Source organism: Podarcis filfolensis (genome assembly GCF_964270895.1).
Source record: "Podarcis filfolensis genome assembly, chromosome: 14".
Lineage (NCBI taxonomy): Eukaryota > Metazoa > Chordata > Lepidosauria > Squamata > Lacertidae > Podarcis > Podarcis filfolensis.
In genome coordinates this window covers 27,665,882-27,692,232 of record NC_139616.1, presented here as the reverse complement: position 1 = coordinate 27,692,232, position 26,351 = coordinate 27,665,882, and the positions used below count along the sequence as shown (strand labels likewise).

General features: G+C 49.8%; 2 protein-coding genes across 4 annotated transcripts in view; one reads left to right on the top strand and one right to left on the bottom strand.

The window, feature by feature from the left end:
* TUBGCP4 (tubulin gamma complex component 4) overlaps positions 1–7,260 on the top strand; it is a 15,060-nt gene extending 7,800 nt beyond the window's left edge. Inside the window, exons 10-18 of the mRNA XM_083587178.1 lie at positions 630–680; positions 828–933; positions 1,212–1,319; positions 1,630–1,768; positions 1,927–2,104; positions 2,281–2,415; positions 3,103–3,219; positions 3,617–3,756; positions 4,210–7,260. Coding sequence (XP_083443304.1) covers positions 630–680; positions 828–933; positions 1,212–1,319; positions 1,630–1,768; positions 1,927–2,104; positions 2,281–2,415; positions 3,103–3,219; positions 3,617–3,756; positions 4,210–4,225 — 990 coding nt within the window. The 3' untranslated portion in view covers positions 4,226–7,260. The remainder of the gene's footprint in view (positions 1–629; positions 681–827; positions 934–1,211; positions 1,320–1,629; positions 1,769–1,926; positions 2,105–2,280; positions 2,416–3,102; positions 3,220–3,616; positions 3,757–4,209) is intronic.
* TP53BP1 (tumor protein p53 binding protein 1) lies at positions 5,316–26,351 on the bottom strand. Of its 3 annotated transcripts, none has more exons than XM_083587164.1 (25): positions 25,747–26,351; positions 25,608–25,666; positions 25,160–25,315; positions 23,980–24,022; positions 23,045–23,211; positions 21,996–22,101; positions 21,238–21,329; positions 20,802–20,959; positions 19,259–20,408; positions 18,037–18,156; positions 16,976–17,200; positions 16,611–16,662; positions 16,040–16,135; positions 14,082–14,571; positions 12,877–13,029; positions 10,750–11,033; positions 10,081–10,257; positions 9,571–9,965; positions 9,270–9,461; positions 8,848–9,042; positions 8,417–8,617; positions 6,928–7,022; positions 6,217–6,416; positions 5,953–6,098; positions 5,316–5,638 (listed from the first exon to the last, which is right to left on the bottom strand). In XM_083587164.1, exons 1-25 carry the CDS (start codon positions 26,130–26,132, stop codon positions 5,454–5,456), a joined length of 5,523 nt encoding a protein of 1,840 aa, XP_083443290.1. In that variant the 5' UTR covers positions 26,133–26,351; the 3' UTR covers positions 5,316–5,453. The 3 variants fall into 3 exon arrangements, with proteins under 3 accessions (XP_083443290.1, XP_083443289.1, XP_083443291.1); XM_083587163.1 differs by having other exon boundaries at positions 23,045–23,214; positions 25,747–26,234; XM_083587165.1 differs by having other exon boundaries at positions 20,802–20,956; positions 23,045–23,214; positions 25,747–26,234.

Below are 26,351 nucleotides of genomic sequence, written 5' to 3'. Positions count from 1 at the left end.
CCATTTGCAAACCCCTCGCCAGAGCCTGTTGGAAAACCTTTTTCAGGCTGAGGGTCACATTCCTTCTTGGGATTACATGCTAGGAAGCTGGCAGGGATGGAGTCAAAAGCACCAGGCCAGGCCAGAGCAACCCCATCACCACCACCAGCATCCATTCCGTGAATTCTCTCCCCTCTCAAGAAAGCCTCACTATGTTAAAAGCTCCCATTAGCAACAATAAAAGCTTTAATAAAGCCTAATCTCTGTGGGGGAGATTTGATTTTAATGACAGATCAATGCATAGAGTGAGGTGATATTAGTCCTCTCCCCTGCTTTTCAAAAGTCTAATTGGTGCGGGGGGAGGGGTGACAGGTGGGGATCCAGAATTAACATTTGTCTTTTGCTAATGCACCTTGCACAATAATTAAGCTTTTAAAAAGCCTCAACTGTTACAATATCCCATAGACCGGCTGTTTGTCAGTCCTGCCATATAGAGCATGAGAGCCTGTCCAGCAATGGGCAAATAGTCTCTGTCACTCAAAGCAAACAGATCAAGTCCTGGCTGCAGTGGGGTGGAAGGTGCTCACAGCAGCTGCTGCTGCTGAGAATCCCTGGTTCTTGATGCTGATGGACTGTTTTCTCTCCCTTAGCACTTATGGAAGCTCATGGTGGAAGAATCAGATTTAATAGGACAACTGAAGGTACATGCAAATCTCCATATGGAGCTTCCAAAGCTGTTCCTTTCTCTTTGTGCAGGAGGAGACTCACTCCTGCCAGTGGAGTGTTGCTTGCAGGGGCTCCTGGGTTCTGTATCCTGATGCATTTAGTCATTCTCTCCTTCTTTCTAGATTATTAAAGATTTTTATCTCTTGGGGAGAGGAGAACTGTTTCAGGCCTTCATTGACACTGCACAGCAGATGCTGAAGACACCTCCCACTGCAGTGACAGAACATGGTGAGTTTCATGGGATCTGGCTTTTCCATTAGGCTGAGCTGATGAGAAGGTTGGTGGATTAGACCGACGACTCTCCACTCAGATATTTCCCTGCTTCTCAAGCCTTTGTACCAAGACTCTTGGCTCCTGCATAGGCACAGTTTGGCTCTGTAAGCTGTTGTGGCACAAACTCTGAAAAGGGCATGGGGGGTGGGAGAGTGGAAACAGGTGACTGTGCCTTCCTTGCTCACTATGTGCTCTTCTGGAGTAAGTCGTTCTGGTCTGGCTCTCCTCCTCAGATGTGAATGTGGCCTTCCAGCAGTCTGCCCACAAAGTGCTGCTTGATGATGACAACCTGCTTCCTCTTCTTCACCTGACCATCCACTATTATGGAAAGGAGCACCGAGGTGGGTGCTGGTGCCAGGGAGCTAAGCAGCCCTGAGCAGGGCAGGTTTAGGCCCCACCACAACTGCAAGCACAGAGCCACAAAGCCAATTTGGTTCCATAGAGGCAGAATGGCAGCCCTAGGTCTGGGAAGCTGGGAGTTCAAAGCCCAAGGCCAGTCTTGTCAATCCCCTGGGTGGCCTGGAGCAAGTCTCTCACCTGCATTGGCTGCCCATTGATAAAATGAGAAGGAGGGTGGCAGGGAAGGAGGGTGGGGTCCAGCAAGGCTTGCAGCCGTATTGTTGCCCACCTGCCTCCTGGCTTCCTTTTCAGATGCCGCTCAAGCTCGAGATACGCCTTCTCGGGAACTGTCTCCCCATGAATCCCCCGCATCAGGCTGGGCTGCTCTGGGGCTCTCCTACAGAGTGCAGTGGCCCCTGCATATCCTCTTTACTCCTGCCGTCCTGGAAAAGTGAGGGCCACTTTATCCGTTTCTGTTTCCAGGTGGATTCTGTGGCATTTTGGTGTCAAAAGGTTGATTGTAGTGGGTGGGAGGAGGAGATGCTGGCCTGGTCTGAGCTCCAGAGACCTGACCCAGCTATCTTTTGTTGCCTTCCTCTTGGCTTGCAGGTACAATGTGGTCTTCAAGTACCTGCTAAGTGTGCGTCGAGTCCAGGCTGAGCTGCAGCACTGCTGGGCTCTACAGATGTGGTGCAAGCGCCTGGAATCCAACAGGACAGATGCCATCAAATGGCAACTGCGCCATCACATGACTTTCCTTGTAGACAATCTGCAGTACTACCTGCAGGTGAGCAGCAACACAGGTCTCAGGGGCTAACTCTGAGGCTTCGGTGCTGCTCCTCCAAGGGATATGCACCAGCCAGTTCTCCCAGAGATACCCTAAATCTCCCACCAAAAATTGATGGCTGGAAATGACTGGAAACAGCAGGCAGTATATTCTCCCTCACTTTTCCTTATCCTCAGGTGGATGTTCTGGAGTCTCAGTTCTCCCAACTTCTGCAGCAGATCAACTCCACCCGTGACTTTGAGAGCATTCGACTGGCGCATGATCACTTCTTGAGCAATCTCCTAGCACAGTCCTTCATTCTGCTGAAACCAGTGAGTGATCCCCATAGTCTGTTTGCCTTGTGTCCCCAGGAGAAGAACTGGTCATGTTCGAATAGTCCAAATGCCCATCCAGTGCAGCACCCCTAGCTCACTTCAATGCAAACATGGCAAGAAGGAACTAAAGCAAAAGCCAGACCCTTGTGAACATGGCTGTGTTGCTTGGCCATGAGCACAACCAAAGCCCTTACCTGCTAAAGTGAATTATGAGGTACAGGTCTGTATAGAAAAGCAGGATAGAAAATAAATGAACTGCAAGTGTGTCAGTTTGCCTTCATGTGTTTTTGGAGGGAGTGTCTTCCTGGTGACTTGGTAGCATTTGGCAATCTGGAGAAGCCTGTCAAAGTCCTTCCCCAGAGCACCAGGCAAGGAGGTATGTTCATTGGTCTTGGAAACTCAGGTTTAGAGCAGCTTATGATGCTTGAACAGAAATTTCAGGCTTTGGTAGCTGCTGTGCAGTGTATGAAGATTTTTGTTTTGTTTTGTTTGTTTGCATCAGCTCCATTAGACCTTAAGAATTGCTCTACTAAGCAAGAAGTGAAATGGTTTGAGTAAACCAGTCCACAAATAATCCTGCTGAATCTTGTCATTATCTCAGGCTGCGGAAGGGCAAGACAAGAAGCATCTGCTCTGGTGAGGCCCTCTGGGCCTTCATCTCCTTTCTGCTCTTTGGTTTTGCAGGCTTTCCACTGTCTGAATGAAATACTGGATCTATGCCACAGCTTCTGCTCACTTGTCAGCCAGAACCGGGGACCATTGGATGAGCGGGGGACGGCCCAGCTGAGCATCCTGGCCAAGGTGGGCCTTGCACTTTTCTACCTGAAAAACATCGCCCAAAGCTTTTGGGGCATCTCTCCTGTGGAAGCATTTTGGAAACTCAGAGCAGGCAGCTCTCTGATGAATTCAGCATGGGGTGGGGGAGGGGGGGGGACTCAAGAAGTCTAGCCATTGCTCTTCCATGAAGCTCATCAGAAACAGCCTTGGTCAGGCCCTTGTGGCATACTGGCAGCAACAGCTGGAGCCTTTCCTCCTCCAGGACAGCAATTCCCAAAGGGTGAGCAATGAGGTGGGGCAGTTGCCTGGGATGCTTCCTCCCCATATGGGTTCGAGTAGCCTTCAAGTGCTCTCTGTTCAGCCCTTTCTGCTAAGGCAGAGCCCTCAATTTATGGCTCATGGGTGCTGTTTACCTTTGCAGGGCTTCAGCTGTCAGTCTTCACTCCTTTTCAAGATCCTTTCCAGTGTTCACAATCACCAGATCAATTCAGACTTGGCTCAGTTGCTGTTACGTCTTGACTACAACAAATACTATACCCAGGCTGGAGGCACCTTGGGCAGGTAGGCCTTGGCGAGTGCCAGGAAACCACACAAGCCCCTTTATTTATATTCCTGCTGGTGCTGGGAGGCTCTGCCTGAATGTGGACTCTTCTACAGCCATCCTTAGCCTGCGTTTCCTTGCCTTCTTGGGCTTAAGGTTTCCCAAGGACTGGGAATCTTTAATTACACAGGCCTGTTACTAACCAAGAAACACACAAGGTCTTAAGCCTATTTGAGAGCTGCTGGTGAGAGGGATGTGATTAGGCATCATCTAGACTTTCTGCTGTTTCTGTTTTGGGAGCCAGAAGGTGGGATATAAATGTATTTATAACCAGCTGTGTGGTCTGTAAATAATATGTGTGTGCATCTCTAACATCATGCAGTTTTGGCTACTGTGCCCAATTTACACAACCCTTCTCCCTTCTGCAGCCACAGAGCCCTTCCTCTAATTAACTGCCCCTTCTTTCTCTACAGTGTGGGATTAGAATAGACCACCAGTCTCACAATGAAGGCCGTTGCCACCTTTTCTGGGAAGCAAACCTGACTTCTGGAGGGGAAGGTGCTGAGAGATATTGGGACCTCATCCTGGTACTCAGAAAGGACTCCGTCAGTGTGTGCTTCATTATATGTGTCTCTAGTGCTGCTCTCCTTATGCTGCATGTTTTTCTGGAAGTGAAAGTGCTGCTTAGCATTGACTTTGAATTTTTTCAAATGCTGCTGTCACTTGTCAGCGAATTTGGCTCTTTCTACTGCTAGCACTGCAAGTAAGGCTGTGAGCAAAGGAGGTTCTCCCATTGCCCTCGTCATCCAGAAGCCACATTGTGCAAATCAGGGCGAGCGTTGACCTACTCTTAATGGAAAAGTGCGATTAACTGCAGGAAAGTTGCTTTTTTGAAAATGTAATTTCGTGTCTCTAAATACGGAAGCAGGGAGAAGATACTGTATATTTCCATTCTGGGCTGAGTCTGCCAATGAAAGTGTTCTTTCTACTTTTTTGTGTGTGGGGTTTGGTGCAGCTTCTTTTCCTCTCACTCACACGTTGAGGGAGAGGAGAATAAACAAGTGGTGCAAGACTGCTGGTGCCTTTCAGGTAACCTGCCCTCCTCCACCCCTATTTGTTTCATTTTCTTCTGCCATCAGCCTTATTTTTGCTTTTTTTCTCAAGCCCACACATTTTTTTCTACTCTTCCAAGCAGCAAAAGCATACCATGGAAGAACTCTAGCTAGTGCCCAATCCACTGTGTATATATTTTTTTCTTATCTGAGGGGCAGGAGTCTCTGCAAGGAGATTGCCCCTCCCACTCATGAGCTGTCCTACACCAACAATGTGTAAACACCTCCACGTTTGTTGGCAGATCCTAGTCTGCATCTACACAGAGTGTAGGCTGGTATAAGTAATTAAGGAACTCTAGGGAACCCTTGAATGAGACCGCTCATGGACCGAGGGATAAAAAGGACAGGCCATCTACAGCAATTGATGTCAGCGTATTAAATGAGCAACTTTCCCTTCTTCCCTCCACTGGCAGCTGCAAGCAATCATGCTGGGCCACTTTAGAGATGGTAAGAGGAGAAATCCTAGGTACTGCAACAAGAAAATTGACGTTTATTATCATAAAAGTCCAGAAGTTAAAACTATATACAGCACTTCATGCACATTTCAAGTGACACAGACATTTAAAACCTGGGTGACAATGACAGCCTCCACAAAGCAAAAAGATTCAACTGGGGACAGAATCAAGCTGATACTTTGGGTGCTGGAATCCAACTTTCTTCCCCGCAATGAGGCACTGGATCGCCCACTCTTGGGTCACCACTGGCAGCTGTAGTGCTTCAGCACATTTCAAGAAAGCTGTTGGGCACGAAGCATCAGTCACCACGACATCAAACACAGCCAGACTCACATCTGTGGAAATAGAAAACAAGAATTGCTCTGTGTGGTCAAACCTTTCCTCCTGCTTGTTCACAGCACCAGGTACTTGATCTTGCTGCCTTTGGAAAAGGATGGATGGCAGCTCCACACAAGGAAAGGGGTGAAGGGAGAAGCAGCCAATCAATTCTTGCCCTGCCTCATCCAACTTCTCAGCAACCCTCAGGAATCGATGTTAAAGCAGGCCTCTTTTCTGCACAGGGGGATTGGTATGTCTCAGTGGGCAATGGAGAGCCTCTTGCCAATCTACCCGCCACAGAAACCAGCTGGCTGCCTTCCATGGCTTGTACCTTTGCTCCATGAGGCAGATTCCTGCAGCTTAACAGAAGCAGCGCCTCCCATCATAAGAATCTCAGACCAGAGCTCCAGGAAGTCCTGCTGCTCACTGGACACCAGAAGCACCTTCAGCTTACTGAAAGGGTTCTCACGGGAGTGCCTAGAAAGAAGGAAAGGTTAGAGGCAGCTCCACTGCAAGGGAACTGGGCATGCCACCCTGTTCCACCTGCACCAGGTGGGTAAGCTGCTCATGGTCCCTCCAACATTCACGGACTTACCAGTCCAGCAACCTCTGCTCCTGCAGGCTATAACCAGCTGGCAACAAATAATTCCGGTAGTTCTGCAGCTGGTTGGCATGACAACTGTCATGGACCCAGACGTGAGACACACAGGGGATTCCTCGGGCAAGGCACAGAAAGTAAATCCGGTTCCGGCAGTGTCTGTCTGCTATCAGGAAGCACTGGTAGGCTGCACTGCACTGGACAAAGGAAGTGGAGGCTGGGACCTGGGCTTCCATAGAAACACAAAGCCCTGGAAGAGGCTGCAGGTTCAGTATAAAACACCCAGTGTGGTCAAATGCTTATTTGACAGCTAGCCAGCCAGGCTAACTGCAAAATGGAAGGCTCAATACTGGCAGAAGTAGAGAATTGAGAATTGTGCCAGTGGAAGGAAAAGAGGCTCTCTCTGCCTCTACTTCAAGCAGCCCCTATCAAGATCTGTCCCATTCCAAGAAGCATCATGGCCAGGCACCTCCTTTTCTCATCCCAGGTCTTGAAAGGAGAACAACTGGCAATTCCCATTTGACAACCTGTGTGCAGGTGAAGCTGCCACCCATCACACACCTGCCACCCTTGGACCACACCCAGAAAAGCATCCATTTCATCATTAAAAGGAAAACAGCAGCAAAGCACCAACACCCTCTCCAAATAAATCTCCACTGCCAACCTGGGTGATGCTACTTTCATGCATCCCCAGCTCTGGCTCCTGACCTGGCTTTCATTGAAGTCCTCCAGGATGAAACCACCGCCAGCTTGCAGCTGCAGTCCAATGTAGTGTTTGTTGTAAGGTGTTACCTCCAAGAAGTCTAGAAAACAGGATGAAGTTAGCAGAGTTAATTCTTTAGCATAAATAGAGCACTACACTTCTTCCCTTGCAAGAGAACTGTGAAACATTTCCACACAATCAAAATCTCAGATTTTATTTATATTTTAAAAGCTGCATGTTGACTTCTTTTAAATGCTTGCTTCTGTCAATTTTTAAGTTAGTATTTTGATTTTTCTTTGTAAACTATGAATTTTGTTAAATAAAGAACATTAAAACAACTGCATTGAAATTCAGTTCAGAGACTAAACATGATCATGAACAGCTATTCACTTTAAAAATTATTCTCCACTGTTCAGTAATGTTCTCTAAGAACTGCTTTTATACTCAACAGAAAATAATACAATTGACAAGAACGCGTGTGCAGCACAGCAGAAGATTATTTAGACATTTAAAGATGCCTAGAGAAACGCAGAAAGGTCTTCACCTAGTGCCAAGATGACATAAGAGATAGTAGTAACAGGTGAGGAAAGTGACCCAAAGGGGTGTGCTATTGCCAAGAAAACCTTCAAGATAGCACCCATGTAATTAAGAGAAGGAGGGGGAACCCAGAGAAGAGCCTTCAATGATGACCTCAGTACCTGGGCTGATTCGTTCAGAAGGTGGTGGTCCTTCAAAAATCCAAGCCCCTTGCTGCAAAGGGTTTTAAAAGGTAAGCACCAACACTTGGAGCCATGTTCAGAAATTGGCTGTTAAGTTAGTGAAATTATTTTCTGAGCCCTAAAGCGAGCCCCAAATGGTAGCTGTAAGGAGCATGAAAGTTGTAAGAGATCTGCAGCTCATCCCCAAATCACTGAGTTCTCTTAGAGGGCCACAAGATGGCAAACATGTTCTGCCCCACACTTGACAATTCCTTATCTTTGGGGCTTCTAGGACCTGGAATAGCAGAAAGCATGACTGCCACCTGGCATGGCTCCTCAAGTAGCCTTCAAGGGATTTCACACTGTCATGTTGCCCAACAGCCCTCCTGTGATGTGCCTGCACACTGGCTGGGAAGGTGCAAGGTCCCAGGTTCAACTATTCCCTCAATAAACTAACTTTGGAAAGTGCAGTAAGATACTGGCTTGCTGACTTCAAGTTCTTGCAGCCCCGCAACTTGCCACGTCCTTAGCCCTTGTAGGCACACCACTATCCTGCAAAGAGGACAGAAACAACAGCTAGCAGAATCCCTACCAGGGATCCTTGGCCAAGCTGCCTTCCTTTGGCCCCCATGTGAACAAGATGCTAAACTAGGTGGGCCCCCTTGGGTCCCTTCCTAGTTCTGCCTTTTCTGTCACCCGCTGGAGTTTCACCACCCTAAATGAGCAGTGGCTTAACCAGATTCAGACAACGAGGGCCACCCCCCCAACAGCCTCCCTGGAGCAATGGAGCGCTCACCTTCCTCTTCGCTGCTCACTGCAGGCTCCTGGCAACTGGCGAGTTTATCTGTTGGGTCTGCCATTGTGAGGAGAAAGGCATAGCCCAGAAAGAGAGTCTTGTTGTGGGGCATAGGCCCCCATCGGTCATCTGGTGCCGGGATATCTCCCAAGTCCCCTCCACTGACAGATGGGCTCACTGCTTCCCTGGAACAGGCAGCCCCTGTGGAGGGAGGGGGGAAAATCAAAGTCCTGTGGCTGCCTCCTGACAGCAGGTCAGCAGCCTCAACTTAGAATTTCTCTCATGGAGAGGGAGGGGAGCCTTGATCCTCCTGGTGCAAGAGCTCAGCTCCAGCTCCTCTGGTTTGGGAGGAAAGGCTGGAGGAGACCAAGAAGGGAAAGTCTGGTCCAGGGAGAAGAGATGCAATACAAGGAGACATAAAACAGTCTGACCTGGCTTTGTAGGGGTTGCCCGCCGCCCTCGTTTGGCAGGGGATCTCTCCTCTTCTGAGGCAACTAGCTTCCTCTTGCTAGACAGCCTGTGCGGGGTCTGGGGGCTCTCAGGACCCTTGCGGGTGGGTGTTGTGTTGTTGGAGGTGCTGGGGGAGCCAAGGTTGCGCCTTTTCCGCTTTCCTTCCACCAGGTTATCTAGCCCCACAAGGAGAATGTTGTTAGCTCCCACCTCAACACGCAGCAGCACCAAGGCCACCCTGCATGTTTTCTGCAGGGTAGCAGAAGGAAGTCACTTGTGCCTCTTAAAACTGAAGTTTACCCAAGGCCAGCACCCTGCAGCTCCAGCCCTCAATTAAGAAGCTCCTAGGGGTCCCTATTTCTCTCGGCCAGACCCACAGGGCAGTTGCCTACAGGCTGCTTACCAAGGCTGATGTCAGCCGCCTTTGTCAGGGGCATGACGGGTTCGTAGGGGCCCAACCCAAATTGCTCTCGGAGCCGATTCCCTTGCTCTAAAGACAAGATGACTGCTCTCCGCCGGTACCACTTCCGCTGGCCCTCCTTCTCAATGCAATAGAACAGCTCCCCAGCCTCCTTCCGGTGCCCCTTCACTACCCCTGCAGCCAAGGCAGAAGGCATCATAAGGGCAGCTCACAGCCTGGGACCCAACTCTCCCCTACCGCCCACCCCAAACACTGCAGGTCCCTTGCCAGCCAGACGAGTTACCTGCGCTGAAGTATTCGTCCTCCGAAAGGGCCGTCACCTCTGTTTCCAGGGGGAGAGGGTCGCACAGCAAGATGTCTTTGCCTGGAACATCACATTCATAGCCATCGTCAAAGCGCAGCTTATATTTGACACCCCCTACATCCTGTGTGATAGTCCCAGAGTAGAAGTAGCCATTCGAGGACCACTTTGCCACCACCCGGAGGCCCACAAAGCTGTTCGCAGAAGAGGAGGTGGTGGCAGAGGAAAGCTCTGTGCTGGTGGAAACCCCCAGACGCTCTTGCAAGGGGATTTCAGGGGAGATGCTGCGGTCCTGCCCCTTCAAAGGGCGATGTGTGTAGCAGTCCTCTTCTGGCAAGGCTGTGGTTGACAGATCCTCCACAGCTGGCAGGCTGGCCCTGCAGATCCAGGGAGAGAAATAGCTGGAGAAGCTGCAAGGGCCTTTAGCTCTTGCTACTCCACCCCACCAGGGTCACCTCCCTCATCAGCATCAGCTGACCTTCACCACACTACCTGGCTCCGGCCGATCGCGATGTGAGGCGGCCCCTTCGCCCTCGTCTGCGAGGAGTTGGAGGGGCTCTGCCACTCCTCTGGTTGATCACGCCTTGCACTTCCTCCTCACACCCCCCAGTAACTGCTGCATGGTCAGGATGGACTGGAGACTGAGGCTGGCTGCCCCCCTTCCTAGGGCTAGGAAAACCAAAGGCAGCGTTAACCTCTGCACAGCCAGCCTGCCTGCCAGCCACAATGCCCTGGAGGCCCCACACATGCTCCCAGGGTCATGGCACAGAGCTGTGGGCACAAAGAATTTATCCCTTGCATTTCAAGGTAAACAGCAAAGCCCAAATAAAGCTGCTCACAAGGCAACCCAACATGATTTGCCGCATTCTTTCCCCAGTTTGAAACATCACTCAATACAACACCAACCTTCAAGTATTTAAAACCTTCTTGACATCAAAAATATTAACTGGTCAACTGTGAATAAATTCAATTCGTTTTAGAACCCAGGCTTTCAGTTTGGAATCTGGTTAAACAACACACTGACAGAGTCATATTCATGCCCCACCTGAAACAAAACTCCAAAGAATGCAAAATGGCCTCTCTCTCTCTCTCTTCCACCCTGCTGCTCCCCCAAAGTGAAGCCTTCCTCTGATGTCCTTTTCCCAGAGGCCCTGCACCCACCTGAGCTTTCTGACCCCTAGGAAGGCCAAGTCTCCATGCCCGGCTCCTTGGCAAGGTCTCCCTCCTCTCAGAAGAGTGCCTCCTTGCCCAGAACTTGTCCCACTGTGTGTGACGGACAAGGCACTGCTCCCTCCACTGGACATGCGCTGGAGGCCAGAGGCCTTGGATGAGAAGGAGCTGATGTCACCAAGGTCTCCAGAGGCAAGCGAAGAAGAGCCTCCCGTGCGAGAGGGGGAGACGTCCACCTCGCTCTCCTGGCACTCCATGATGGGGTCCTCTCTCTCCTGAAAGAAAAGCAGGCTGGGATTCAAGGGAGGGAGGGAAAGCCAAGCCAGGTACCAGGTACAAGGGGAGAGATGCCTTAGGACCAGCGCTTTCAGATCCTAAGAGGGATCCATCCACAGGCAAGTTGCTCTCAGCCAGATACATGTAGGGCAGGGCAGAGCTCCCAGAGCAGCGCTCTTCTCACAACAGATCTACTTTCTAACATTCTAAACAGGAAACTCTTTGGGTATCTATCCTGTTGATGCTCAGCTCTATCAGCAAAAGAGAAAGTGCCCCACCCTTTAGCCGCAAGGCATTTTATTCCACTCTCCTCCGCTCCACAAAATAAATACTTACCTGTAAGGTCAGAACAGGCAAAATGATGTTCTTCTCGCTGGAGAAGGCACTTCAAGCGCCCATCTCAAAAGAGCAGAGCTGAACTGCAGCAGCAAACCCTGACAAAAGCTTGCCGCCTCCAAGGTTCCCTACCTCCCCAAAGCTCCTTTAAACTTTCAAGAAGCAATTTAAAAATAAAACCTGCCTTGACAGTATTAGCAGCCAGAGAAAACCCAGAGAAATAAATAAGCTGATGGTGAAAACACCCCACACAATGCCTGCCTGATCTTGAAAAGAGTCTTGCAGGAAACTCTGGAGTGTATAGTCCAGTTGCAGGAAAGACAGAAAAATGTAAACCTAAACCAAAAGACTTAGATATACACTATGCACATGTAAAAGATTGCATTTTAAAAGGGTGGATCAAGGTTAGTTATTGTTCTACAGGGTTTATGATTGCATATATTTTTACAAGGCCTTTAAATTTAAAATGCTGACTATGGAATTGGGTCTTACTGAGTAAAAGCAGAAAAAAATTACCAGGTGTTCAAGGCAGAATTTCAAATTAGGAGGGCTGTGGGAATATTCTAGAAAGAACTTGAGAATTGGTCTTGAACAGGTTGCTAGGCAACAGAAAAATCTCCCCAGCAACAGGTGCCTTTATTAAGGTCATGTGGTCAACAAAGGTCAGTCAGTGTTTAAATGAACAGAGTTGTAAATGAGTCAGCAATTGAGTCTCTGGCCGGATGGCTAGAGGAGAAGGAATTATATTGTTTTATTTGACTGGTGTAATTTTTTTGTAAATAATAAAGATTCTCTGTAAAAGAAACTCTACTGTAAGTCTTAAAAAGTATACAACCCAAGAGTAGATGCTCACACGTCACCAACCAGCACCAAATAGGTAATTTGTGATCACAGTGCCTTAAGGTTCACAGGTCCAACACTCAAAGGTGCAAGATAGGAAGCAGGATTTGTGGCTCCAAAATGGCCTGGGCATACCATATGCATGCACATGATATAGTGTATATTATCAAGTAGGGGACCAATATGACAAACTCAGAGAAGCAACTGGCAAAGCACAAGAAGCCCTAGGAAACCAATGAGAAGGAGATGGAGGCCTAGAGACAAGTGACTGTCCCAAGATCACCTGGGTTACGGTCAGAGATTTCCCTTTCTGAGGTTCACACACCCATCCGGCAGCACAAAGGAACAAGGGCAAGCATGACCTGTCCGCTAGGGGAATGAACTTGTGGGGATTTAATGATGAATTGTCCTGTACAGGAGTAGGTAGTGCTCGCAATACCTCTACGGTGGCCAACTGACAACTGCTGGTGTTTGACAACTCATTTTGAGTAACAGGTTTGTCTTGCGTATTTAATTTAATCCAAAGGAGAAAGCATTTTATTTGAGTCTTATTCAGTGTTCTCCAAAACAGCAAAATTATTGGTTGGGAAAAGTAGGAAAAATCCTCTTTAAAAAACGCAGAAACAGTTTTCTGAATTGTCCTGGCCTTGACATCTCTCGCCTTACCTCCACTACCTTGCGTTCCACTTCTGCCCCATCCTTGTAGTAGATGTCTGTGATGAGTCGTGTGACAACAGTTCGTACTTCGCGGATGGTGCGTATATGACGCCGGAGGGCTCTGCCTGGGGGCGGGCGAGGCAAATCAAACCCTTCCTCGTGCTGAAGAAAAGAAAAAGGCAGAAAGTTTTCAGAGATTCCTCCACAGCACACTGCTGTTTGGAATGAAAGGGGAACATCACTGTCAGAGGAAAAGGAGACTGCATTATACAGAATTATACAGCACTGGTCAATCCAGCTCAGTACCATCTGGACACTAACAGGCAACAGCAGCTCTCCACTGTTTCTTAGCTCCAATCCCATCAGCACTCACCACCTGAGCTTGCTATTAGAGGCAGGAACGGCTTTCACAGAGCTGCAAATGGCACATAAAAGGGCAACTAAAAATGGCTTGGTGACAAAAGAGGCCTCCTGCAGCACCAGAATTATCCAATACAAGCAACTGGCAGCAAATGCAGGACATGCCCCAAAATGAATCTGGACAATCATTCCCTCCTGAAATTCACTGTCACAGGACAGGGTTATCACATGAACTTGCAGAAACCATTCACCTATGATGGCAATAGTTTGAGATTTCTTTGTCAGACAGCTCTGCCTGATTTGTTTGACATTTTTATTGTAATTGTGCGGTTTTCACCTGTATAGCATGTTGTGACATATGAAATAAATGTTTATAAATATATTTAAATATAAATCTCATACAGCCAAACCTCGGCTCCCGAAAACCCAGAAGTAACTGCTCCGGTTTTTGAATGATTTTCGGAAGTCGAACAGTCTTCCGGAACGGATTATGTTCGATAACAGAGGTTTGACTGTATTTAAATATAAACAAACAAACAAAATACGCTCAGAGGCAGGATAGCCATTGCCACCCTTGTGGGCTTCTCACTAGCAAGCATCTGGCTGGTCACTACTGCGAGGGGGACTTGGTGGACCTTTGGGCTGACCAATCAAAGTGCTTCTCTTGATGAGGTTGCTTCTTCCCACCTTGCTCAGAGTTGGAAAGTCTGGGGGAGGCACATGTGGCAATGGCCACCTCCCACTCTAAAAGCTGGGACCAGGAGGTAGTATATAATCCTTCGCCCCTGCCACAGGCAGCAGCACCTCTCTCCCCCCTCCCCCTTTTCCAAGTACACGATCCAACTCCCTCTCACCTGGTTGTGCTGGGTCCCTGGCGCATGCCCAGCCCTGGCAGGCCTAGATCCATGGTCCTCTTCCACCTGCACTTTAGTGTCCTGCTGTCCAGGCCACAACCCAGCCGTGCTGGTCCCCACCTCCACCTGGCCAGTAGGCACTGTCTGTGTGGCTGCTGACATGAATTCCGCTGGCCCTCGAAGGAACTCTGCCACAGCCTGCGTCCCCTTGCTGCTGGTGCCAGATTTTGGCGTTTGAGCTCCATCATTCCCTGCAGCCACCAGAACGGAAGCTGCCTTTTGGGGGGCCCTCTGTTCTTTTTGCTCCTGAGTTCCTGCTGTTTCAACTTCCATGTCCTCTCCCTCCTCCGCACAACCCACTGTCCGCTTAGCGCTCAAGCCAGAGTCCTGGACTGGTCCACAACCCAGGGGCACAAGCCTTCGCTGGCTTTGCCAGGTTGCAGGTGGCTCCTGCTCCTCCTGGGAACTTGGGAAATTGAACAGGTCACCCCTGAAAGCAATCAGAAAAGCATGAGAGGAGCTCTGCCAGATCACAATGAATGTCCACCCAAATCTCGTCTTCTGTTACCAGCAGGGGCAAGTCAGATGTTCCTAGGGAACCCAGAAGCAGATACAAAGGCAAAGTTCTGCCTTACTAAGAGATAAGCTGATTCTCAGCCTGCAGCCCCATTTGGAATAACTGTGTTGAAAGACCTTTTGTCCATGGCTTTGTCCATGGCTACCCATTTAAGACTAAAAGGGTCTGTGATTTGGAGTCTTCCCTTTAATCCCTGTACATAAACCATCAAGTACGCAGAATTTCATATTGTACAGAGACTGAATAGGCATATTTTTACTTTAGGTGTATTTTTGCTGTTGACAGGTATATCCAATGACTAAACAAGCCATGCATGCATATGAACACACACAAAGGGACACAGCATTCAGAAAAATATCCCGCAATCTATCGCATTTGTGTGATGCCAACTGTCCCAATAAGCTGCCTGGCTGTCCAGGAGACCTGCTCAGAAAAAGGATCTTTCAACTGCTGCTGTTTTATAGCCCTCACCCTGCAAGACCAGCTGCCCTGGGACAAACACTGCCCACTGAGCATGTCCTAGTTGTATCCTGCTTGCCTCACAACTGGCAACAGGCCTGGCACAAGCATATGATTCCAACAGGCAGAACTTGGGGTGGCTCAGCAAAGCCAAGACGCACCTTAGCTAGGGGAGGGATTTCCCAGGAGTATCTACTGCACACAGAGGGAAGCAGCACATGGCCTGGGTGTGGGATGTAAAACACAGGAGCAGTCAATTACAACATTCCTAGAGTGTACATGTTTAGACATGGGGAGGGATGTTTGTCCAGCCAGCAGGTAAACTTCCTGAGACAGACTTCCTCTGCATGTGACTAGAGGTGGTTGTGGCCTCACCTGTGCAGGTAACAACAAAAGCACAGGGCAGGGGCAGCCATCTCTCTCTCTCTCTTCTCTTCCTTCGAAGAAGCAACATCTGCTATGCTAAAGATGCCCTCTTGGCTCCCAACCAAGAGAGGAGAAAGAGACTATCTTCTTATAAGATAGATACCAAACGTATATTTCTTTATTAGCCTGTCTGCCTTCTGGGATCCGATTGTGAACAGAATGTGAGTAAACTCTTTTTATATTTTGTAAAGGACTGTGTCATGTCTTGTATTTTAAGAGGGAATAAAGGGGAAATTACCAGAGTAATTATTATAGAGGTTCTAGCGAACCTGAGCAGACGCTACCGTTGCAAACTTAAGATAAAGGGGAATGTTTTTACTCTGCTGATATTGGGAACTTGTTAACACAAGTTGGATAAGGATATAATCACACAATATATCCTCTCCTGCATCCCTGAACATTCCCACACTGGGATGAGTTATTAGTTCATGTGGAAGGGAAGTTGCGCAGAGACAGCCCTAGAGACAGCACCAGGGGAGGCCTTCCATGGACTTGCCTGAATAGTGGACAAGGCAGCTCAGGGCGTTGAGCCTTGTCTTCTTCACGCTGTACTTCACAGACTCGAGTGAAGACGGATGGCACCTTCCGGGAGCTATAGGCAGAAGAGAGAGACAGGCTCAGAAAGTATCAATCCTGCCAAAGAAATAGCTAAGGCCTATGAGCCTGCTAGCAGTGAGGCAACCTGGCCAGTATTTGGTGGCCCCAGAATGCTGGGGCCTCAAGCACCCACAAGGACCTCTAGTTCAGAAAACCCCTCAGATGCCATTAAATACCAACATCCTTCACCTCCCTGGCAGCAGCTACGAGTATCTGGAAGGATGGAGGGAGCAAGACACGCTTTCCTGCCCCTCCAAATACCTCTCTGGGGCTCAGCCCTCTCTGACATGGGCAGTTCACCCACGCATGGGGAAAACTGATGAAAGCAGCCCTAGAGATACTGTCAGTCTGGCCCAGTTGGGCCTAAACTGGATGGCAGGAGGATGGCACATAAGCACACACACCCCTTTCCCAGCAGATGCCATTCAGCTCTGTCACAAAGGGCTTAAGTACCAGTACCTGCCTATTACCTGGAAACAACTCCTGTGACAGACCCGTTCTTCTTTTCACTGGATGTGGGCTCTGGGGGCAAAGAGGAAGGCATTAGAAGCATTCCACCCCCTCCCAAACACTTTGGATCAAAAGTCACCACCCAGTTAGAAAGCCTTGCCATCTTCTTCACAACTTGCCCAGGACAAGGACCACCTCTTCCTTGCCTAAAGGGCCAGGTTTCTGCAAGTGTTTCCAACAGCACTGCCAAATCAGCCCTTCCCAGGCAGAGATGGAATCATGAGAACTATAAAGACTGCTAGTCAAGTAGTCAGTACTGTCTGGAATCACTAGTCCAGGGCAGGGGACCATCGCTCCGCAACTGCTCTTGCACTGAATCTCTTACTGTCCAGGCTGAAGGGCAGGGACTCGTCACTCTCTTCTGTCACAGGGGTCACAAGGTTCATGCGCAAGGACAGCTTCCCCTGCTCCTCACAGGCGGCCTCAGCACTCCCTTTGCCACTCTCCTCCATCTCAACAGAGGTCAGAGCACTCTCCACTGTCACATTGTTGGTGCCCTCAGCTGTGACATCGCTGGTTGCTATGGTATTGTCCGGGCAGTTTCCAGCCTCTGAAAAAAGCAAAGCAAGATGGCAGGTTCACCAACAGCCACCCAGGCTTACTGGAAAGAACCAGCACAGAAAGCCTCTTGGCCACCCCCAAGCAGATCGCAGCTCTGCAGCACCAGAATATGCCTTAGCCCTTGGGCCAACTGCTCTAATATCAGAAAGAGACTGAATGAGCTGGGCTCCCAATCCAAGCTATGTGGGTTGTACTTCTGCAAGGGACCAAGAAGAATTTGGGCTCTTGAAACCTTGCACCTTCTGGAATTCTGTGGAGGAAGCCACAGCAGCAGTTGGAGCTGCATCCAGATTTGCTTCAGATTATAACAGTGTAGACAGCAACTGTCCACACTTCTCAGCTGCTCCAAGGGCAGAGTCTGTCATTCCCTTTGTGGTCTGTAGCTGCTTCCAAATGGCAGAGGAAGTGGCAGAGCACTTGCTTTGTATGCACAAGGTCCCAGGTTTAATCCTTAGCAGTCCCTCCAGTTAGAGGGATCAGTCAGCTGGTGCTGTGAGATCCTCTTCACACTTGAAGCCCCAGCTGCTGCCAGTCAGATATGACAATAGAGCAAAATGAACAGGCAATATGGCACAATGTAAGGTCGTATCTTCCAGGCTCACACCATTCTGGCAATATGTAAACAGCTACCACAGGGCCTCCCTCCCACTGGGGTTTTGCTATACTGATGGCTGCTTGGATCAGTCTCCTCCTTGCTCTCCACCAGCACACACACCTTCTGAAGGCAAAGAGAAGGACGAAAGATGGCCACTTTGGGAAGGCTGGAAGGCAGCCGGTGCCCATCTCTATCACTCACAGAAACCCCACCCCACGTCTCCTACTCACCAATAGGAGTGCTGTGTCGCCTGGGGCCTTTCTTCAGCTGGCCAATGTGAGGTGGTGTGATGCCTGTCAGAGGCTCAATCACATGCTTCTCCTTCAGCAGGGCGAGATGAAAAGGGGTTCCTGGAACAAGGTATTACAACAGACAGGTGGTAAGCTCACATTCTGCTACTAGGCACCTTCCTTGACACAAATTCTCGGCAGCTAAATGATCAGCCAAGGGCCCCAACTGGAAGAAAACAGCATGGCATCACACTACCAGGCAAGGTCATCTTCTTTGGTGATCACTCGTAGCCGAGTAAGATTGTCTTCCATAAACACAGTTTTAACAATAGTTCCAGAGAGTGAGACCAGGCAAGAAGATTCCTTTGTAAATCCTGTGCCCAGGCCTCTTACTTCCTGCCATGTGCTGCATAGAGGCTGGTACAAGGCACAGATACAGGAGAAGTCTGTTTTATGTTGTTTTTTTTGGGGGGGGGGGGTTAGTTTCTAGTCCAGAAGGTTGAAACCATGGGCAGAGCAAAGCCCAAGTCCCCAGTGCACAAACATCCCAGCTCCTCCCACCTACGCTAAACATATTGTACTCTAGACAGGCACTTACAGAACATGCTGTGCTTCTCTAACAATGTAATCACCGAAAACAGATAACAGTAACTGCTGAAAGATAGCAGGGTGGAGGGTGAGACCTTGCCAGTCATCAAGCCACAGAGAGCGCTAGAACGCTGTTCCAACAGCCTGGAAGGCTCTCACTGCAGCTGCAAAGGAGTCTGAGCTGATCTGAATTATGCCTGTACTTCCATTTCTCTTCTGTGAACTGCCCAGAGAGCTCTGGCTATTAGGCAGTCCACATATGTACTTAATAAGCAATAAATAAGGTAGCATTTAAAAGCCAACAGGCCAATGCAGCCTCTGTGAGAACAGATGCAATGCACCCTTCACACACCAGACAGGCACAGAGGCAGGAAGGGAACAGCCTCCATCTCAGTCTATGTGTATCATGCCCTTTGGCAACCACTAGAGAGTATTTCAAGGAAAGAACTCACGCAATAGAGCAGAGGGATAGGGAGAGGAGGGGGAAGAGAAATTATCTTCTTAAGCTGCAAAAGGCTACTCTCCTTTCTCTCTCAGCCACATTGGCTCAAGCCTAGGCAGCCTGGGTCACTTCACAGGGATGCTTTCCAATGATGCAATTCTACTGCTGCTCTTACGCTCCAGAACCACTTACCGCTGGGCAGGCTAGCAGGTGGCTCAGGACCCCTCTGGCACAGCTGCACCTCTCTCTCCAGCCCACATGGCTTCTGCTGGATCTCCCTCTGGTCCTCTGCACTCCCAGGATGGGATCCCTCTTCCAAAGTCACTGCTGGTGCTTTCTCCTTCCCAGGCAAGGGCCCCAGCTCTGAATCTTCCCTTGCAGTAACTGATGGGCTCCCTGGAAGGGCAGCAGACTTCCTACTGCCTTGCTCTGGAGGTGCTGCTGCTGCTTGGCTCTCTGCAGTTTCATCCTCCTTGGCTGTTGTTGGCACACCGCTCCCTTCCCCCTGGGGGGGCAGCAGCGGCAAGCTCTCCTCCTCCTCCAGCACACTTCCCAAGTTGCTTCTGCCTGGAGAGATGGCAGCAGGCAGCCCCACTCCAGGGGCAACACTGGACCTCCCCTGGGACCTGCTTCCCTCCAGCTCTGGTTGGGAGTCAGAGAGCTTCAGTGTCACCCCAGGGCCGATCCTCAGGGAAGCCTCCTCCTTGGAGTCTTCCAAGGGGTCTTCTTTTAAGTTTCCTGGATCTGGGTGTGCAGGCTCTCCAGCTGCCTGGAGCACATTCTCAGAGTCTTCTCTGGCTGCAGCAGGTTCCACATGCTGGTCCACCTTTTCTTCCTGAGAGTGAGTCGAGTGAAGGCAAGACCTTTCGTCTCTCAGCAGCTCAGCTTCTTCTTGCACTTCACCAGGCATTTCTGGGACAGCTTCACATTCTGGCTCCTGAGACCCCTGGCACAAGAGGTGGCCCTGACTTCCAAGGTCATCTCCAACTTGGGCAGTGGAACCTCTTCCTGCAGGCTGCCCAGTTGAGGCATGGCTGTCCTCATTAAACCGCTGCTGCTCGCTACATCTACCATCCAAGCCAAGCTTCTCCACTGGAGGACCATGAGCTTCCATGGCTGTTTCCTCAGGCTGCACAGCCTCAATGGACTGGCTGCACTCACTAGCAGACAGCGCCAATAGGCAGGCCTCACCCGAGGGCCATGACAAGGGGCCCTCCACAACAGATGCAGATGCCTCAGGGACTTCAGAGCTGTCTGCTGGCAAACTGATACCACAATCATCTCCTTTCTCTGTCTGTGCCTCAGGCCCTTTCTCTAAGCTTGGAGTTGGGAGGAAAGTGTCCTAAAACAGGGGGAAACACAAACAGATTGGCATATGACAGCTCCACACCTGAGATTCTGCAACCAGGCCAGCTCTCAAGAGAACCAGAAGTAATTCTTGACACTGCAACCAAGACACACCAGCAGGGCAATCACAAAGCAAGATGCTTCATAAAGTATTGCTTCCTGTTTTCCACAACCAACATGGTGGCCAGGAGATTTGCCCTTCTATACACAAAGCCAGGCTAACGCTTTGTGAATGTCTCGAAAATCCTCCTATGACAAAAAGGCACAAGTGAAGGAAAGGATTGTCAAACTGTAGGGCAAGAGGCGTGGGGGCCTCCCTACTTCTGCTAAGGATGAACACAGCACAGAGAAGACCAGTCTCAGTGCTGGGCACCTTCTGACCACTCACATGGGAGAACTCTGGTTGTGATGGTATGGGAGTGAATGATGGAGTAAAAGCTGGCACATCTTGAGCAACAGGTGTAGAGGACTGAGGAAGCCCTGGAGTCCGAGTCTCCTTTGGCTCTTCTTCTTGCTTCCCTCCTCCTCCTCCTGCTGCTGCTACTGCTGCAACAGAAGATGTGGATAAATTAACATTATTGTCTTAGCAGAGGAGGACAGCCTTGTTCCTGCTGCTGGAGCAGAACACCTCACTGCCAAAAAAGCTGAAGGGCACCAACTGGCCCTCTGCACCCCTCTTTCAGTGCTCAAAAAGAGGAGGGGGCTCCACATTCGCTCAGAAATAAAAGAAAAGAAACCAGGGTCACCATTACTAAGCTGTCTTTTTGAACACCATAGCTTGGGCCATGGGCTACCGAGGCCTCCAGCAGAAAGAGTTGACATACCTTCTGTTCCCTGTTCTGTTGGGCTTCTTGGAATGATGAGGGGTACAGAATGTGAGATACCAGGAGATGGCGTAGGAAGGCCTGAAGCACAACTACAGAGAAAAAGAGAACACTCAGTTGCCTCACTGTCTGCATATGCAAGGTCACAAGAAAAAAGCAAATGAGCTAATCTATTCCGGAGATCTGAAGGCCAAAGCCAAGGCTCAGCTCCCAGGCACAGACCACATTTGTACCTCCCACGGAACATGAAACACAAACAGCACTCAGTTGTGTGTCTCATCAGGGAACAGAAAGGAGAAAAAGGAAGGCAACAAAGACCAACGAGCGCAGGAGGAGTAGAGGCAAAGAAAGCACAGTTACTTTGAAAGGTGGACACAATTAAGAGACTATCAATGAAAGCATAAGAGCCAATCAATGCAGGGATAACCAACTGCGCAACTGACTCAATTACTGAATTGGCAAGAAAGTAACAAGTGGATCATCAAATAGCTGAGAAGGAAAAAGGTCATAGTGGTAGAGCACCTTCTTCATATGAGGAAGGCCCAAGGTTCAATTCCGGGTTGCATTTCCAAGCAGGGCTGGGAATGCCCCCCCCCCATCTGAAATCCTAGAAAGCTGCTGCCAGTCAGTGTGAGCAATACTGAGCTAGATGGACCTGACTCAGTATAAGGGACCTGACTCAGTGTAAGGCAGCTTCCTAGAAGCAATTATTCAGGGAAACAGGTAACAAAAGCAACCTGAGCAGGCTTGTTACTTACATGGAAAGAGGTCCCTGTCCAGAGAGATGAAGGACATGCAGAGAATCGGCAGGAGTGCACACTGGAGAATTTGCTGCTTCCACTCTGGACACAGCACTGTCACCATCTGGAACAAGGGCAATTAAAGTTAACAAAACCATTTAGCAGTTTTGTCAAGCAACCCAGTGGACACTGCCTTGAAAATCTGTTTCCCAGCTGCACTGATCTTTTCCCTATATCAGAGTCAATTTTAATTCCTTGTTGCAACTACTCAAAATTGCAGAAGACCACCCACAATTTGTGGTGTGCAAAAATATGACTGTAAATTTAAGTAAACCCAACATGGATGGAAAATGATTTACATTCCTCAGCAACACCATCAAATATTGATGATCGGTTGAGATTTTCCCAGAGAGCTGTTATCTCTAAATCTAGAGAAATTTATTCCTGGGCACCTGATTGTCCACTGTTGGAAGGGCAAATGGTATGTATGTCCTTCAGCCACAGTGGCAGCTGGCAGGTTTTAATGCTGTCACCAAAGAATGATTTTGCATATTTGCCTGAAAACTAGAACTCTCAGGGTGCTGCACGCAAGTCAGCAATGCAACTGATGAGCTACATTTTGAGCAGCCCATGCTAGAATCTGACAACCCTGTACAACTTGTTCAGCACTGGTTATCTGTGCCACTACATATTCAAAACCATCTGCACAAACAAAAGAGGCAAAATTTGAAGAATTCAAAACACTAAGACATTTTCAAAATGCAGCAACAGCAAAGGGTGACATAGAAACACATCCATTGAAAAGGCAACTTTATCAGTGCCACTGGAATTCCCATCATCCACAAAGCAACTGCCTACCATTCCTACCACAGCAACTGTGTGTCGTGCATAGGAGACATACCCTAAGCTGTCTATGTGGTCCCATGAACCTATGTAGCACTATCTATATAGTAATCAAGTAGAAAACCTTCCTTTGCTATCAGGATAGGCAGAGCTTCAGCAAACTGCACCTGCTTCCCCCTCATGGGTCGCAGGGGCCACGGCACAGGCATGCAGTCTGTTTTCACCTGTTGTGCTGCTCTGGCCAAACATGTCCTCCTGAGTAGATAAGACATCAGCATCCTGTGTATGCCACCCAGAGGGATCCGTCCCTTGTGGCCTTCTGTCAAGTGGATGGCAGGCAGAAGTTGGACTCCTTGCAGGTTCTTTATGGAACTGCAGAATTTTTGGGGTGCTGCTGGGAACATAAGTGTAATCAATATTCCCCAGGGTGTCATTGTTTATATTTGTTGCCTGCTCTTCACTGTAAGGCCCCAGGGTGGACTACATCTTGAGAAAAACAATACGACAAGCTGAAAGAATGCCACACAAACAAGCTGATAGCTTCCCTGGGGGTTAAAAACAGGACACAAAGCATGCACAGAACTTGGGGAGTGGAGGAATGTTTGCTTTTGTGCTGAGCTTTGCCAAAGGTGCAAACAGAACTTTGCTGTTGGGCCTGAAAAATCCCAGTGGGTGTGGATATAAGCTACTCCACCATTTCTTTAGGTTATGCAGAAGAGAAAAGAGTCAAGGAACTTTTTTTCTCATTCAAATGAGGTTTAGTAAAAGTGCCAGCAGCACCTTGGTGCAACCCCCTCCTGCAAAATCCCAATGGGAAGGTCTGTCCCTTCTTTCTTTCCTTTTTGGCCAGGAGGCAACAGCAAGGCACCTCCGATACTTTTAGCCGAATCCCAACTAACAGGAATGAAAATATCTTTCCTTCACAAAGAACAAGGCAGAAAAGTAGTAGCAGCTTCTCTCCTACCAGCAGCAGGAATGTTCGGCACATGTGTGACAGCAAGAAGGACTTCATGGAACCACATGTGCTTCACAGCTGGTTTAATGGGCAAAGAAACTGCACCCCCTACAGAGAGGGCAAGCTCTCCATACCCCCTTTCCTGAAGGTTCAACCATGCAACAAGTTAGCCAATAAGTATGAGAGGTGAAAGCAGATATTTACCTATCAGGAGAGTCACTCCCAGACTTTGTCACTTCATCTGGATCTGCATGCAGAGCAGAAAAAGCATCAGGAATTGGTGCTTCACTTGAAATACCAGAGCACAACTGCACTATGTTGCATTCTAAGGACTTTTCCAGAGAATTACTAAATCTGATTTCGATCTAGGTGCCAAGTCAAAATCTGCCTGGATTCAGGGCTGCTGGCATTCCCTGTATGACCTATTATCTATTATGGGCTTTGGTTTTTTTGCTAGTTTTATATGTATTTTATTGGTAATTTTATTATGTACACAGCTAAGATTGCACCTAACTTAAATTAATGAACCTAGATCACTCATGTCTACTAATTTCAATGGGTCTATTCAGAGTATACAACTCAATGTTAGTTTAGAAGACAATCTCTAATGGAGAAGACAACAGGATAGCAGTGAGTGCCAACCCAAAAGATACTTATAACATCACATCCAACTGCAATCCAAGCAGCATTACTATCTTCAAAAGATTTAGGAACATAAGAAGCTGCCTGATATGTGATCAGATTTTTTGCCCCCCCCCCCCCCCGAGTCTGGGACAGTCTATTCTGAGAGCAGCTTCCCAGGGCTCAAGCTCAGTCAGGCTCCCTTGTTTCTGCCTGCAAACTACATGCTCTACCGCTGGCAGCTACAGTCCCTCAATTGCCTTGCAGGGATACTGTATACAAAAGTACTGTTACTCCAGAGACTCAGTTTATTGGTAAGTACTAGGAGAACAGAACTGTAAAGCTCCCATCTGCCACCCAGAGGCAGCCAATCCATCCAGCTGCAGAACAGCAGGAAGGGGAAGTAACTGGCCTGTCTCTATCCCAGCTTGTTGTAAAAATAATATGTTTAAAGCCTGGTGCCTGAGCTTGCTTTCCCCCACTCACCCTGCTGCCCAGTGCATGTCTTTTAGACTGTATGCCCAAGGGAAGGGACCACTTGCTTTGTAAACCATTCTGGAAGCTTTTGCCATCTACATTGTAAACTGGGTAAAATGTTCTTCAAATTAATGAATGAACAAGTAAGGATGATTTAAAAGAAAGAAGGTTCTGTTTGGGCCCAAAGTCCTTTTGAGGCAGTGTGGGTAGTTTCGCAGAAGGGTTGGAGTGAAGTTTTCCTATCCCAGAGAAAAGGGCTGCTCAGCTAAAGACCCACTTCACCTACCGCCTTTGGAATCCTCCTCCTGCTCCTCTTCTTCCAAGGCCACTTTGGGTTGCAGCTGCTCCTTATCACTAACCACACTAGCTGTGGAGTCTCCTTCAAGGTTCTGGCTCTGGGAGAGCTCCAAAACACCGAAGCCCAGCTGCGACATGCCTGATTCTAGCATCAGAAGATAAGAACTTCCTCAGCACATGTGGAAGGGCTCCAGCATCCAAAGGGAGGAAATGGGTCCGGCAAACAACCCCTCCCTCTCCCACCCCGCCAAGGTTACTCGGGAAACCAAGAGGGCTGCAGAACAGTCACGAGGGGACCCCGACCCCCCACCCACCGTTCAAGGACAGCCTCCAGAGACGGCCTGTGCAGCCCCCCCCCACGGGGCTGGATTCTCAGCAATGGCGAAGGGGCAGCCCCCAAGGGCCGTCCCCAGCAGCAGGCGGAGGAGGCCCCTTACCTTCCGCGCAGAGCGAGCCCGGTGCAGCAGCAGCGCCGCCGCGGGGGTCGTCCGCCGCCCTGCAAGGGAGACAAGCAACGTCTCAAAGGGGTCAAGCAGGCCGAAAGCCCGCCCGCGGAGAAGGAATGGCGGTGCTCACCTGGTGTTCCTGGCGAGCGGCGGCGGCAGCTGCTCCAAGACCTGGCTGAGGAGGGCGCGGGGCGAGTCGGAGGCCGGCAGCGGAGGCGGCAAGGGAGCGGGCCCAGAGCCCCCTGCGGGACCCCGCTCAGCCCCCTCACAGCCCCGGCCCTCCTCCTGCTGCTCCTCCGGGCCTCCTCCTGCCGCCTTCGCTCCCGGAACGACCCGCGGCCCATCCGTCTCGTCCTCCGCCCCTGGTCGCTGCCGCCTCCTCTTCAGGCCGGGCAGGGCCTGCGGCTCCTCGCCGTCGTCCTGGGCGGAGTCCGGCTCCGGCTGCGAGTCCTCAACCAGCAGGCAGGGCGCCGACGGGCAGAAGCCCAAGTCCAGCGGGCTCCCCGCGGGGTCCATCCTGCGCCAGGCGGAGAAGGAGGCCTCTCGGAGGGGAGGACGGGGGGTCGCGTGAGCTGTGAATCCTCCCCCAACAGACACAGAGACGAGCGAGCGCGCGCGCACAGGCAAAAAAAAAAAAAGGCGGGGAGCGAGCGCACGCGCGAGAAGAACGCCTTGCCCCGCCCCCTCGGGCGTTCGCGCGGCGGCTCCGGCCGGCCACGCTGCAGGCCCCGCCCC